This window comes from Schistocerca gregaria, chromosome 7, assembly GCF_023897955.1.
Source record: "Schistocerca gregaria isolate iqSchGreg1 chromosome 7, iqSchGreg1.2, whole genome shotgun sequence".
Taxonomy (NCBI): Eukaryota; Metazoa; Arthropoda; class Insecta; order Orthoptera; family Acrididae; genus Schistocerca; species Schistocerca gregaria.
Window position 1 is genome coordinate 52859250 of NC_064926.1, and position 15012 is coordinate 52874261.

Consider the following 15012-nt stretch of genomic DNA (forward strand, 5'->3'; position numbering starts at 1 on the left):
ATTTAGGAAGTAAAATAACTGATGATGGTCGAAGTAGAGAGGATATAAAATGTAGACTGGCAATGACAAGGAAAGCGTTTCTGAAGAAGAGAAATTTGTTAACATCGAATATAGATTTATGTATCAGGAAGTCGCTTCTGAAAGTATTTGTTTGGTGTGTAGCCATGTATGGAAGTGAAACATGGACGATAACTAGTTTGGACAAGAAGAGAACAGAAGCTTTCGAAATGTGGTGCTACAGAAGAATACTGAAGATAAGGTGGATAGATCACGTAACTAATGAGGAGGTTTTGAATAGGATTGGGGAGAAGAGAAGTTTGTGGCACAACGACCAGAAGAATGGATCGGTTGGTAGGACATGTTCTGAGGCATCAAGTGATCACCAATTTAGTATTGGAGGTCAGCGTGGAGGGTAAAAATCGTAGAGGGAGACCAAGAGATGAATACACTAAGCAGATTCAGAAGGATGTAGGCTGCAGTAGGTACAGGGAGATGAAACTTGCACAGGATAGAGTAGCATGGAGAGCTGCATCAAACCAGTCTCAGGACTGAAGACAACAACAACAACATGGCTTACTTTCCTACCAAGATAGCAGAATTCCTTAACTTCGCTTACTATGGGCTAACAAATCTGGTTTTACGTTTCTCGCTATTCTCATTTCCCCTTTGCCTTGTTCCGCTTTACTCTTAGTCCATATTCTGTACTCATTAGTTGTGATCAGTTCACTCGTTTCAGTAGATCCTGTAAGTCTTCTTTACTTTCACTGAGGACTGGAATGTCACCAGATAATCTTATCATTGATATCACTTCACCATCCAAAATTTAATCCCAACCTTGAACCCTTCTTTTAGTTCCGTCACTGCTTCTCGATGTGTGGATTGAACAGCAGTGGCGAAAGAGTGCACCCCTGTCTTACATCTTGTACAATCCGAGCACTTCGGTTTTGATCTCCGTCTTATTGTTCCCTGTTGGTTCTTAACACAAAGCCAGAAATGCCTCTCTGGCGCCTTTGCCTGTCCTAAAGCCAAACTGATAGTCAGGTAACAGATCTTTAGTTTTCTTTTCCATCCTTCAGCACGTTACTGTTATCAACAACTTGGAAGCATGTTAAGTTGACTGCACTTGTACGACTGTTTTCACACTTATACGCTCTTGCTATTCGGTATTGCGGATGATATCTTTCCAAAAGTGTGATGGCATTTCACCAGTGTCATAGACTCTACACGCCAGCCTGAATAGTTGTTCAGTTGGAAATTACTCCAATGAAATTCAGATAGAATGTTATCTATTCCCCCTGCTTTATTTGATCTCAAATCTTACAGAGCTCTTTTAAATTCTGACTCTTATAGCGCGTCCCCTACGTGTTTCCGTTCTTTTTTCAACTCTTTCCTTCATGCAGGCCTTCAGTGTACTCTTTTCACCTATCCACTCTTTCTCCTGAGTTTACCAGTGGAATTCCCTTTGCACTCTGTGTTACGACCCTTTCTTTTAATTTAACAGAAGATTGTTTTCACTTTTCTAAAAAGAAAAAAAAAGAAAATGGTTCAAATTTGCTCTGAGCACTATGCCCTCTTCTGAGGGCATCAGTCCCCTAGAAATTAGGATTACTAGGCTGAAGCGCCTAGAACCGCTCGGCCACTACGGCCGGCTCAAAGGCTTCTTATCGTTCCTAAGTATTTCAGTATCTCACTTCCTTTCACATTCGTTCTTAGTACGATTCTCTTAAACTGCAGTCTGCTCTTCATTATTACTAATTTATGGTATGAGTCTAAATCTGCTCCTGCGTACGCTTTAAAATCAACTATCTGACTTCGTAATATCTGCCTTACTGTGATGTGTTCCATTTGGAATCCACCCGCGCCTCTGGTCTTTTCCACGTATACATCCAACTCTTATTATTCTAGAAAAAAGTATTCGCAATTGCCATGTGATTTTTACTGCAGAACTCATTGTTGTCTCTCATTCCTACTGCCTAGACCGTATTCTCCCGCAGCCCTACCTTCTATTCCTTCCCCTACAACAACGTCACAGTCCTCCATAATTGTTAGATGTTCATCTCCCTTTACACACTGAACTTCTCGTCCAATATCTCATATATCTTGCGACTTTAGTATGTATACCGGAACTGACGTTATCGGAAATGGTTTTCTGTCCAATCTGATGAGAAGAATCCTGTCACTGAACTGTTCACCGTAGTTTCCTACTCTCTAAGAATCCTGCTCTCGTTATACCACGTTCGGTTGCTGTTGATATTATCCCATATTCATCTGACCAGAAATCCATATCTTCTTTCCATTCCAGTGGCTTTAACTACACTATTGGAAATTGAAATAAGAACACCGTGAATTCATTGTCCCAGGAAGCGGAAACTTTATTGACACGTTTTTGGGGTGAGATACATCACATGATCACACTGACAGAACCACAGGCACATAGACACAGGCAACAGAGCATGCACAATGTCGGCACTAGTACAGTGTCTATCCACCTTTCACAGCAATGCAGGCTGCTATTCTCCCATGGAGACGATAGTAGAGATGCTGGATGTAGTCCTGTGGAACGGCTTGCCATGCCATTTCCACCTGGCGCCTCAGTTGGACCAGCGTTCGTGCTGGACGTGCAGACCGCGTGAGACGACGCTTCATCCAGTCACAAACATGCTCAATGGGGGACAGATCCGGAGATCTTGCTGGCCAGGGTAGTTGACTTACACCTTCTAGAGCACGTTGGGTGGCACGGGATACATGCGGACGTGCATTGTCCTGTTGGAACAGCGAGTTGCCTTGCTGGTCTAGGAATGGTAGAACGATGGGTTCGATGACGGTTTGGATGTACCGTGCACTATTCAGTGTCCCGTCGACGATCACCAGAGGTGTACGGCCAGTGTAGATCGTTCCCCACACCATGATGCTGGGTGTTGGCCCTGTGTGCCTCGGTCGCATGCAGTCCTGATTGTGGCGCTCACCTGCACGGCGCCAAACACGCATACGGCCATCATTGGCACCAAGGCAGAAGCGACTCTCATCGCTGAAGACGACACGTCTCCATTCGTCCCTCCATTCACGCCTGTCGCGACACCACTGAAGGCGGGCTGCACGATGTTGGGGCGTGAGCAGAAGACGGCCTAACGGTGTGCGGGACCGTAGCCCAGCTTCATGGAGACGGTTGCGAATGGTCCTCGCCGATACCCCAGGAGCAACAGTGTTCCTAATTTGCTGGGAAGTGGCGGTGCGGTACCCTACGGCACTGCGTAGGATCCTACGGTCTTGGCGTGCATCCGTGCGTCGCTGCGGTCCGGTCCCAGGTCGAAAGTCACGTGCACCTTCCGCCGACCACTGGCGACAACATCGGTGTACTGTGGAGACCTCACGCCCCACGTGTTTAGCAATTCGGCGGTACGTCCACCCGGCCTCCCGCATGCCCACTATACGCCCTCGCTCAAAGTCCGTCAACTGCACATACGGTTCACGTCCACGCTGTCGCGGCATGCTACCAGTGTTAAAGGCTGCGATGGAGCTCCGTATGCCACGGCAAACTGGCTGACACTGACGGCGGCGGTGCACAAATGCTGCGCAGCTAGCGCCATTCGACGGCCAACACCGCGATTCCTGGTGTGTCCACTGTGCCGTGCGTGTGATCATTGCTTGTACAGCCCTCTCGCAGTGTCCGGAGCAAGTATGGTGGGTCTGACACACCGGTGGCAATGTGTTCTTTTTTCCATTTCCAGGAGTGTATTGAGCATCCGAAATTCACCTTGTGAACGGAATGTACTACTATACTTCATTCAACATACGAATAAACCTCATGTAAACAAACAAAAATGCTAATAGTTACTATTAAAATCAGTCCTGATCACAAATTTATTTATTCTGGTAACCGCTTTCAACCATGCCTGTAGTCATCTTCAGACCAAAATGCTGTATGAGCAGTAGCCTCTTTCTGGTGGTAAAACTGGTGGTGAGCAGTAATTTACCACCAGAAGGAGGCCTCTGCTCATACAGCATTTTGACTGAAGATGACCACAGTCGTGGTGGAAACCGGTTACCAGAATAAATAAATTTGTAATAAAAAATGGTTTAAATGTCTCTAAGCACTATGGGACTTAATTTCTGAGGTCATCAGTCCCCTAGAACTTAGAACTACTTAAAGCTAACTAACCTAAGGACGACACACACATCTACGCCCGAGGCAAAATTCGAACCTCCGACCGTAACGGTCGTGCGGTTCCAGACTGAAGTGCCTAGAACCGCTTGGCCAACCGGTCGGCTTTGTGATCAAGACTGATTTCAATAGTAACTATTAGTAATAACATTGATCACTGTCCGCTCCTAAGACATATTCAAAAGTGATTAAACAAAAGTGCGATGATTAGTCACCAGCCGTAACTCTCGTACAACGGTGACGTTCCGCTCTTGGTGGAACTATGTTAAACGTATGTATTAGATATGTCGTTACTATGTCATTGTAAAGTTTTAAGATATTCTGATGTATAGACAGCCATCAACTAAGCAGCTTTTATTTCAAAAATCATGTACAGTCACGGTCTCCATAACAGCTACTTGTGCTCTGATTGTCTCGCTTTCATACGTAGCGTGAAAATGGATAGCACTGCTTCCTGCTTCGCAAAGAAACATGCGCGCGGAACACAGTCAATGGTGAGAAACAAGTTCTCGTTAGTGTTTTTCAAAAGATTACGGAGAAACATCTGCTTTGACGTTTTTCGAGAAACACTGCGCAAAAAAAAAAAAAAAAAAAAAAAATGAAAGCCGATTAACATAATTATAAGGTAGCTGTTGCGCTGTATATAATTACCATACATTTCATGAATTTCATATTTAAATTATTTAGACGTTCAAACCTAATATATGATAATTAACTCACACTTAAGCATAATTTTCAACAAAAATGCAGCCGGCCTTGTGGACGAGCGGTTCTAGGCGCTTCAGTCCGGAACCGCGCGACTGCTACGGTTGCAGGTTCGAATCCGGCCCCGCGTTGGATGTGTTTGATGTTCTTAGGTTAGTTAGGTTTTAGTAGTTCTAAGCTCTAGGGGACTGATGACCTCATATGTTAAGTCCCATAGTACTCAGAGCCATTTGAACCATTTGAATAAAAATACACCTCTTCTCGCTGCTAATTAGTTCTCGCACGCTAAATTATGGTTTCCATGACACATACACTATCTTAATTATCGATATTTTATAATACATTGATGAAGTTAAGAAACATTACACAGTTACAATTTTTGCAGAAAGATGAAAAATCAAATACTACATGTTTGAATATGCCCGTTGCTTCGTAGGAGAGATGTGGTGTCTCACGAGCAGAGTAATAAACCGCGTAGGAACATAGAAAACAGTAATTTTCATTGAATGCAGCATACTGTACAAATGCAGTATTTTTAAATTTTTCACGTTAACACTGCAATTTGAACACAAAAGAATTGATCTGAATTCAACTTAAGGGATCTGTCGTGAGAAATGACAAGACAATTAAGCTGCGAAACGTACTGGAGCTAATGTACGTATCTTCGTGACACGTCACTGCCGAACGATGGTGAAATGCAGAATAGCACGTCTTAAAAGAGGAAGATGAAATGTGGAATTTTTGGTGGCTTGGGATTCCGTTGCAGATCGCCTCTTTAGCAACGTAACAATACTGTAATGTATTCCTCGGAGTCCGATATGAACGGATGGTTCAAATGGTTCAAATGGCTCTGAGCACTATGGGACTTAACATCTGTGGTCATCAGTCTCCTAGAACTTAGAACTACTTAAAACTAACTGACCTAAGGACACCACACATATCCATTCCCGTAGCGGTCTCGCTGCTCGATATGAAAGGAGTTCAGAGACTACCAGACGACTGACTGTAATGCCTTTATTGATTTCAGTATTTAACTACGTAACGAAATCCACCGGCTACGTTGTTAAAATCAGGAATTTCCATCAGTCCATTTTTTAAAATTAGGATACTATGTTGGCTAAGATCGAGAGCATGTTATGTTCTCCGTCCAGTTACATCAGAAGCGTATCGCCCGAGTTTTTCCACGTACTATTTCCTTCTGTTTAAAAATTAAATGACATTCAGAGCCACATTGTTCTCTGATTGGCTCTGTTTACGTCTTTACTGCAACTGTTCACATCTCAGCAGGTTAGTTGGATCACGTACCTGGCCAGTGCTGTCGAAGTTAAATAGGCTTGTAAAACTGTTGCACCGTATTATCGCTGATCCGATTTTTTTTTTTTAAAATCTTATGGGACTTAACTGCTAAGGTCATCAGTCCCTAAGCTTACACACTACTTAACCTAAATTATCTTAAGGACAAACACACACACCCACGCCCGAGGGAGGACTCGAACCTCCGCCGGGACCAGCCGCACAGTCCATGACTGCAGCGCCTAAGACGGCACGGATATTCCTGCGCGGCGCTGAGCCGATGTACGCATAACGCACAGCATAAAACGTATGCTCATTAACGTACTTGACTGCGCTCCTGACAGTTTAGCTTCCGCTCCAAGTGAAGCGAAATCAAATGAGTTTCCAGTAAATGCGCAAGAATACGTAGTGCAATGTTTACATGAGGTTTATTCTTGTGATGAATGTACTGCCAGAATGTTTCACGCTGCCTACCACTGTTGAAGAACCGTCGACGTGTGTGTGTGCAGAGCTCGCGGATCGCGGAGTCTGCCTACTGCTGCGGATGGCCTGACGCACCACCCTCCCTGCAGAGGTCTCTGGCGGTCGTCATCTGTCGCGCGCAGCGGCCCCTGGCGCTCACCGCCGGCAAGTTCTACTACGTGTCGCGCGCCACATTCATACAGGTGCGTGTCCAACCTGTCCACTTTCACGCGTGGTAATCCAGTCCGCTTTTTGACGCTTAACCGGGGCACTTGGGGCTAGGGGTGCACTTGAAACTTCCAGTTAAACCAATAGCAACATTCCTTCTCCACAGCTACAGTTTGTGCAGCACCATTAAGTGCGTGGCACAGAATGCTTTCTTGTACTGCATTAAGTGTTCAAAGAATGTGTAGCGCAACTTTTACTGCTTACGAGCGAATGTTTGGACGGCTGAGATTCAATATGAGCAGGTGAGCAGTGAATGAAACAATAAGCTCAATGATACGAAACGTACAGCTCATATCAGAGACAGAAACAAAACTAAAAACCCAAAGTAAATGCAGTCTGTTTGAAAGTATACGTCTACGAAATGGAAATGTTCTACTAGGAAAATTTAGATACCGTGTTGCTCGATTCTTACATTTGAACACGAGTGCCTCCACATGTCGGCCGTGGCGCTGTTGGTCGAACTTGTTTCAGCTGGTCCCAGGCATGCTCAATAGAGGTCACTTCCACAGACGCCTCAGCTCATTCCATTCGTTTCCCTTGTGCATCCTGGAGGAAGGTTTCCACGAACCAGTCACAGCGTGTTCGTCAATATCGTCTCGAAAGACGAGGAATATCAGTCCAATGTTCACTACACATCTGGACAATGGATTGGAGAACAGTCCTGACGCTGAAGAACCTTAACACGCACGATAGCCTTGACAGGGATCCACCATTCGTTACGGGCTCAAGAAAAGACTGGCCCACTGGCATGCTGAACCCGTCGTTGTGGATTCTCACGACGGACATGGTGGCTTCCATACCCATCTTTAACTATCCTCAGAACCCACTTAAATTCTGTACTCGACAAGTGAACATAATCTGAAGCTACGTATCGCGATTCGGTTCCAAGTGTTCTCTTTATGGGCTATCTTGGGCCACAGCGTTAGAATGACTTTTTGCCGTTGTCCTTAATGGGCTCCTCTTTGGTTCGTCAGTCTTCTAAGTCGTTTGACTTAGTCCGCCAGGCATTCCTCTCCTGTGCCAACGTTTCATCTCGGAACACACACCCAACGTCACCAATTAGAGTTGGATAACTTCCAATATCTGTCTTCACCTAGAGATTTTACATCTACAGCTTCTTCAGGTATGATGTAAGCTATGCCTTGACGTCTTCGTGCACATTAAGAACAACTTAAATTGGAAAGAACACACAGAAAATGTTGTTTTATTAGCAGGAGACTTGGAAAATGTGACAGATCTACTAACGAGACTGGCTACACTGTAATTGTCCGTCCTCGTTTAGAATACTGCTGCGCGGCGTGGGATCCTTACCAGATAGGAATGACGGTATACATCGAAAAAGTTCAAAGAAAGGCAGCACGTTTCGTATTATCGCGAAATATGGGAGAAAGTGTCACAGAAATGATACAGGATTTGGGGTGGACATCAATAAAACAAAGGCGATTTTCGTTGCGGCGGAATCTTCTCACGAAATTTCAATCACCAACTTTCTATTCAGAATGAGAATTTTAGCATTCGGTGAGTCATTGACTTAAAAAATGCTTTTTTATATTTGTCAGGATGACATGACCTAGCATTAATTATGACATCACTAGTTGTAGGTATTCTGTGTATGGCGAACAATATTTGCATGGTTATTGGATATAACGAGATCTAAGTAGTTAATACGTTTTTGATTTTCATGTTCAACTGTAAATTGTAGTTTTGGATGTACAGAGTTCAATTTTTTTAGTAAACCTACAGAGTCCATCTTTTGAACCATTATAAAGTATTAAAGTACCGTTTATAATACAAAATCTTGTTTGCAATGTCTGGATTAGTAAAAAAAAATATTTCAATGTGGTTAACAAAAATATCTGCGACCGTGCCAGCTAAAGAGTTACCCATTGCTAAGCCATATTTTTGGTAGTAGTTTTTAGTATTAAATGATTGTAATTAATGGGTACATTCAAGTAATTCTATAAATTTAATTATTTCATCATTAGTCATAACCTTATGTTGTAATAAATTGTCTTTAATTATACTGATTGTCTCATTAATAATTATATTTCAGTATAGATTTTTTATGTACGATGAAGCAAAATTAGCATTAGCATTAGCCCGACTCTCTGTATTACGGATTTGTTGAGTTACTTCACAACTATTTTTTATGCTAAATTTAACTTCATATACATAAAATACTTTCAAGATTTCATTAAGTTTCATATTTAATTTGTATGATGGACAATCTCTTATAATAAACTATGGGCCATATCGACTTCTCTTCTTTGTGAAACTTGATCTGGGACCCTAAATTTGGTAGTTGTGGATTCATTATTTTTATAGAATTTTTTCCCCCAGGTGTCAACAGATGGTTATTATTATCTATAATTTTTAATCTTCTTCTAGAACTTAGGGGAGGGATCTTAAGTTATTTACGAGATTTCATTTTCGCTAAAGAACGAAAGCGTCTTAGAAATATAGGTTTCTTCTTTAATGATAACAAGTGTATTCCCTTCATCGGCTTTCACCACAATAACAGTTCTGACTAATAATTTATTAGCCGGCCGCGGTGGTCTAGCGGTTCTAGGCGCTCAGTCCGGAACCGCGCGACTGCTACGGTCGCAGGATCGAATCCTGCCTCGGGCATGGATGTGTGTGATGTCCTTAGGTTAGGTAGGTTTATGTAGGGGACTGATGACCACTGCACCAAAGTCCCATAGTGCTCAGAGCCATTTGAACCATTTTAATAATTTATTGTTAATATTTCTAAGTATTTTATTTTCGGTTTTTCCCCGTAATTTATTCTTCTCTTTAATAATCAGATCTTTAGTTTTTAGGGCTATCTAGCATGGGTCAGATTTATTTATCTTTCATATTTTACACATAGCTATGACATCAGCAATTATATGCTTAACATTAGTATTATTTAATGGCGGTATTAAATTATATTTCAGGCCTTCGTGTAATAGAGACATTTAAGCTCTCATAAACTGTCTGTAAGATTCATTGCCCTTTAAAAAAACTTATGCACATTGTTAACTTTTTCTGAAGACTGATTTCGCTATTGGCTCATAATCGAGTCAATGTTTCTCTGGTGTCCCTTAATAATTTTTTTACGTAAAAAATCGATATTCTTGTCGGTGCTTTCCAATAACGTGGAAAAATTAAACGCGAAAGTTCATTACTTAACAACAAATGTAAATTGTACATTTCGACATTTACAAGATCTTTCTCCTTAAAAGCTTCTCTAATTTCAGATTTAATCCATAAAATGGTACTCTTTTGTTGTACATATTTTGCAACATTAGATTTAGATTGCATATTAACTTTGACATACTTTAGTATGACGTGTTTGATGATACATAATTTATTAAATTTAATTTACATAATAAGCTTCATGATTTTGGTTCTAGTACTTCTAAACTTTTTATGATTTCCAATTTCCTGGCTAGCCAAACTTTGAACAATTTTAATAAACATTTTTGGAACAGTGACAAAAAAAAATTTTCTTTTTAACAATCAGTCTTGATCGCACCACGTACGCTACAAGAACATAGGTGACCAATTTCGTTAATATCACATGACCATCAGCAGACCTGTAATTAAGTTCAGAAAGTAATAGAAACCTTATTATATTGACAATAAAATATGACAAAATGCTCCTTGTTGTTGTTGTGGTCTTCAGTCCTGAGACTGGTTTGATGCAGCTCTCCATGCTACTCTATCCTGTGCAAGCTTTTTCATCTCCCAGTACCTACTGCAGCCTACATCCTTCTGAATCTGCTTAGTGTATTCATCTCTTGGTCTCCCTCTACGATTTTTACCCTCCACGCTGACCTCCAATACTAAATTGGTGATCCCTTGATGCCTCAGAACATGTCCTACCAACCTATCCATTCTTCTGGTCGTTGTGCCACAAATTTCTCTTCTCCCCAAATCCTATTCAATACTTCCTCATTAGTTATGTGATCTATCTAATCTTCAGCATTCTTCTGTAGCACCGCATTTCGAAAGCTTCTATTCTCTTTTTGTCCAAACTATTTATCGACAATGTTTCACTTCCATATATGGCTACACTCCATACAAATACTCTCAGAAATGACTTCCTGACACTTAAATCTATACTCGATGTTAACAAATTTCTCTTCTTTAGAAAAGCTTTCCTTGCCATTGCCTGTCTACATTTTATATCCTCTCTACTTCTACCATCATCAGTTATTTTTCTCCCCAAATAGCAAAACTCCTTCACTATTTGAAGTGTCTCATTTCCTAATCTAATTCCCTCAGCATCACCCGACTTAATTAGACTACAATCCATTATCCTCATTTTTCTTTTGTTGATGTTCATCTTATATCCTCCTTTCAAGACACTGTCCATTCCGTTGAGCTGCTCTTCAAGGTCCTTTGCTGTTTTTGACAGAATTACAATGTCATCGGCGAACCTCAAAGTTTTTATTTCTTCTCCATGGATTTTAATACCTACTCCGAATTTTTCTGTTGTTTCCTTCACTGCTCGCTCAATATACAGATTGAATAGCTTCGGGGATAGGCTACAACCCTTCTCACTCCATTCCCAACCACTGCTTCCCTTTCATGTACCTCGACTCTTATAACTGCCATCTGGTTTCTGTACAAATTGGAAATAGCCTTTCGCTACCTATATTTTACCCCTACCACCTTCAGAATGTGAAAGAGAGTGTTCCAGTCAACATTTTCAAAAGCTTTCTCTAAGTGTACAAATGCTAGAAACGTCGGTTTGCCTTTCCTTAGTCCTTCTTCTAAGATAAGTCGTAGGGTCAGTATTGCCTCACGTGTTCCAGTATTTCTACGGAATCCAAACTGATCTTCCCCGAGGTCGGGTTCTACTAGTTTTTCCGTTCGTCTGTAAAGAATTCGTGTTAGTATTTTGCAGCTGTGGTTTATTAAACTGATTGTTCGGTAATTTTCAACATCTGTCAACAACTGCTTTCTTTGGAATTGCATTTATTATGTTCTTCTTGAAGTCTGAGGGTATTTCACCTGTCTCATACATCTTCCTCACCAGATGGTAGGGTTTTGTCAGGACTGGCTCTCCCAAGGCCGTCAGTAGTTCCAATGGAGTGTTGTCTACTCCGGGGGCTTCGTTTCGACTCAGGTCTTTCAGTGCTCTATCAAACTCTTCACGCAGTATCGTATCTCCCATTTCATCTTCATCTACATCCTCTTCCATTTCCATAATATTGTTCTCAATTACATCTCTCTTGCATAGGCCTTTCTGCTTTCCCTTTTTGCTTAGATCTGGGTTTCCATCTGAGCTCTTGATGGTCGTGTGAGTGGTTCTCTTATCTCCAAAGGTCTCTTTAATTTTACTGTAGGCAGTATCTATCTTATCCCTAGTGAGATAAGCCTCTACATCCTTACATTTCTCCTCTAGCCATCCCTGCTTAGTCATTTTGCACTTCCTGTCGATCTCATTTTTGAGACGTTTGTATTCATTGTTGCCTGCTTCATTTACTGCATTTTTATACACTCCTGGAAATTGAAATAAGAACACCGTGAATTCATTGTCCCAGGAAGGGGAAACTTTATTGACACATTCCTGGGGTCAGATACATCACATGATCACACCGACAGAACCACAGGCACATACACATAGGCAACAGAGCATGCACAATGTCCGCACTAGTACAGTGTATATCCACCTTTCGCAGCAATGCAGGCTGCTATTCTCCCATGGAGACGATTTGTAGAGATGCTGGACGACCATCATTGGCACCAAGGCAGAAGCGACTCTCATCGCTGAAGACGACACGTCTCCATTCGTCCCTCCATTCACGCCTGTCGCGACACCACTGGAGACGGGCTGCACGATGTTGGGGCGTGAGCGGAAGACGGCCTAACGGTGTGCGGGACCGTAGCCCAGCTTCATGGAGACGGTTGCGAATGGTCCTCGCCGATACCCCAGGAGCAACAGTGTCCCTAATTTGCTGGGAAGTGGCGGTGCTGTCCCCTACGGCACTGCGTAGGATCCTACGGTCTTGGCGTGCATCCTTGCGTCGCTGCGGTCCGGTCCCAGGTCGACGGGCACATGCACCTCCGCCGACCACTGGCGACAACATCGATGTACTGTGGAGACCTCACGCCCCACGTGTTGAGCAATTCGGCGGTACGTCCACCCGGCCTCCCGCATGCCCACTATACGCCCTCGCTCAAAGTCCGTCAACTGCACATACGGTTCACGTCCACGCTGTCGCGGCATGCTACCAGTGTTAAAGACTGCGATGGAGCTCCGTATGCTACGGGAAACTGGCTGACACTGACGGCGGCGGTGCACAAATGCTGCGCAGCTAGCGCCATTCGACGGCCAACACCGCGGTTCCTGGTGTGTCCGCTGTGCCGTGCGTGTGATCATTGCTTGTAGAGCCCTCTCACTGTGTCCGGAGCAAGTATGGTGGGTCTGACACACCGGTGTCAATGTGGTCTTTTTTCCATTTGCAGGAGTGTATTTTCTCCTTTCATCAAGTAAATTCATACAATAATGCTGCATGACCTCGGGAAAAATTACGGCCGTAGTTTTCCCTTGCTTTTAGCCATTCGCACTACCAGCACAGCAAGGCCGTTTTGGTTAGTGTTACAAGGCAGATCAGTCAATCATCCAGACTGTTGCCCTTGCAGCTACTGAAAAGGCTGCTGCCTCTCTTCAGGAACCACACGATTGGCTGGCCTCTCAACAGATACGCTTTCGTTGTGGTTATACCTACTGTACGGCTATCTGTATCGCTGAGGCACGCAATCCTCCCCACAAACGGCAAAGTCCATGGTTCATGGGTGGGGGGGGGGGGGGGGGGAGAAAAAATGCTTATAAGGATAAAATGTTTATTAAAATTGTTCAAAGTTTGTCCTGTTAGGCAGTTCGAAATTATAAAACGTTTAGAAGAACTAGAACAATAATCTTGAAGCTAAGTATGAAAATTAAATTTAATAAAATATATATCATCAAACATGCCATACCGAAGTATGCTAAAGTTAACGAGAATATAGATTTTTTACGTAAAAAAATTATTATAGGGACACCAGAGAAAAATGAGCCAACAAAAAAATTAGCCTTCAGGAAAAGTTAACGATGGGCATCAGTTTTTTCAAAGGACAATGTATCTTACAGAATGCAGTTTACGACAGCCGCAATGCCTCTATTAGACGAAGGCCTGAAATATAATCCAGCACCGCCATTAAATAATACTAATGTTAAGCAGATAATTGCTGATGTCATAGCTACGAGTAAAATATGAAAGAAAAATAAATCTGACGCATGCAAGGTAGCCATTAAAACTAAAGATCTGATTATCAAAGAGTAGAATAAATTACGGGGAAAACCGAAAATAAAATACTTAGAAATACGAACAATAAATTTTATTTTTATGTAGAATCTGATTCTGCAATAAAATATGGGGGTTCCCATTTGAAATTTTAAACTTGCCTACTGCTCCACCCCCCCAGGGGGCTGGGTTGGCGGGCTAATTTTAGCACCAGCAGATGTCCCCCTCGAAAATAATCAACTTTGGATTCTACACATTTTTTTGTGTGAAGTTTATTTTTCGAGTTATTCTGGTTTCTCAATTTAAAATTTACACCCTGTGTAAACGGCGGATAACACCATTCCATTACTGCCATTTTTTGCTTAGTGTAGGCTTTACGAGGCGAAAACGCGGGTTAATATACTTGTGGGATTAGAGTTACTGTGAAGGCATTCTTCAGTGTTTTATGTTATTTTTCCCAGTAATATAACTAAACGTCTCTGGAAGGTTGCAAGTTACAGCTCTTCTGCGCTCAGTACAAGACTGCTTTATTCTATGCTCTAATCTATTTCAGACGACAGTCTGCTGAACTAACTGTCAATATATTTTTTTTTCAGTTGATCAACGCCTCCTACACCTACTACGCATTGCTGAGGCAAATGAGCGATCGCTGAACGACGTCCTTTTAGGTTCTGGGAAGACACCCAAGGAATAACGGGAGTTATAAGTTATATTTATTTCAGCTGAGTGGTTTAGAATCAACGAACTATAAATATATACAATTTGTTACATACTGAAATTTATAATCTTCATTTCATTGTGTTACACAATACGAACACCTGTCAACGGATTTCACATTACGAATCGGAAGAAATTACGTCAATGAAATGCGAGCCATACATATAA

General features: G+C 42.3%; 1 protein-coding gene across 1 annotated transcript in view; it reads left to right on the plus strand.

Moving 5' to 3' along the window:
• The window catches only part of LOC126282278 (odorant receptor Or2-like), a 41261-nt gene extending 26481 nt beyond the window's left edge, over positions 1–14780 (plus strand). The window contains exons 4-5 of the mRNA XM_049981930.1: positions 6670–6825; positions 14724–14780. Of these exons, the coding sequence (XP_049837887.1) occupies positions 6670–6825; positions 14724–14780 (213 nt within the window). The remainder of the gene's footprint in view (positions 1–6669; positions 6826–14723) is intronic.
• Positions 14781–15012: the final 232 nt, after the last annotated feature.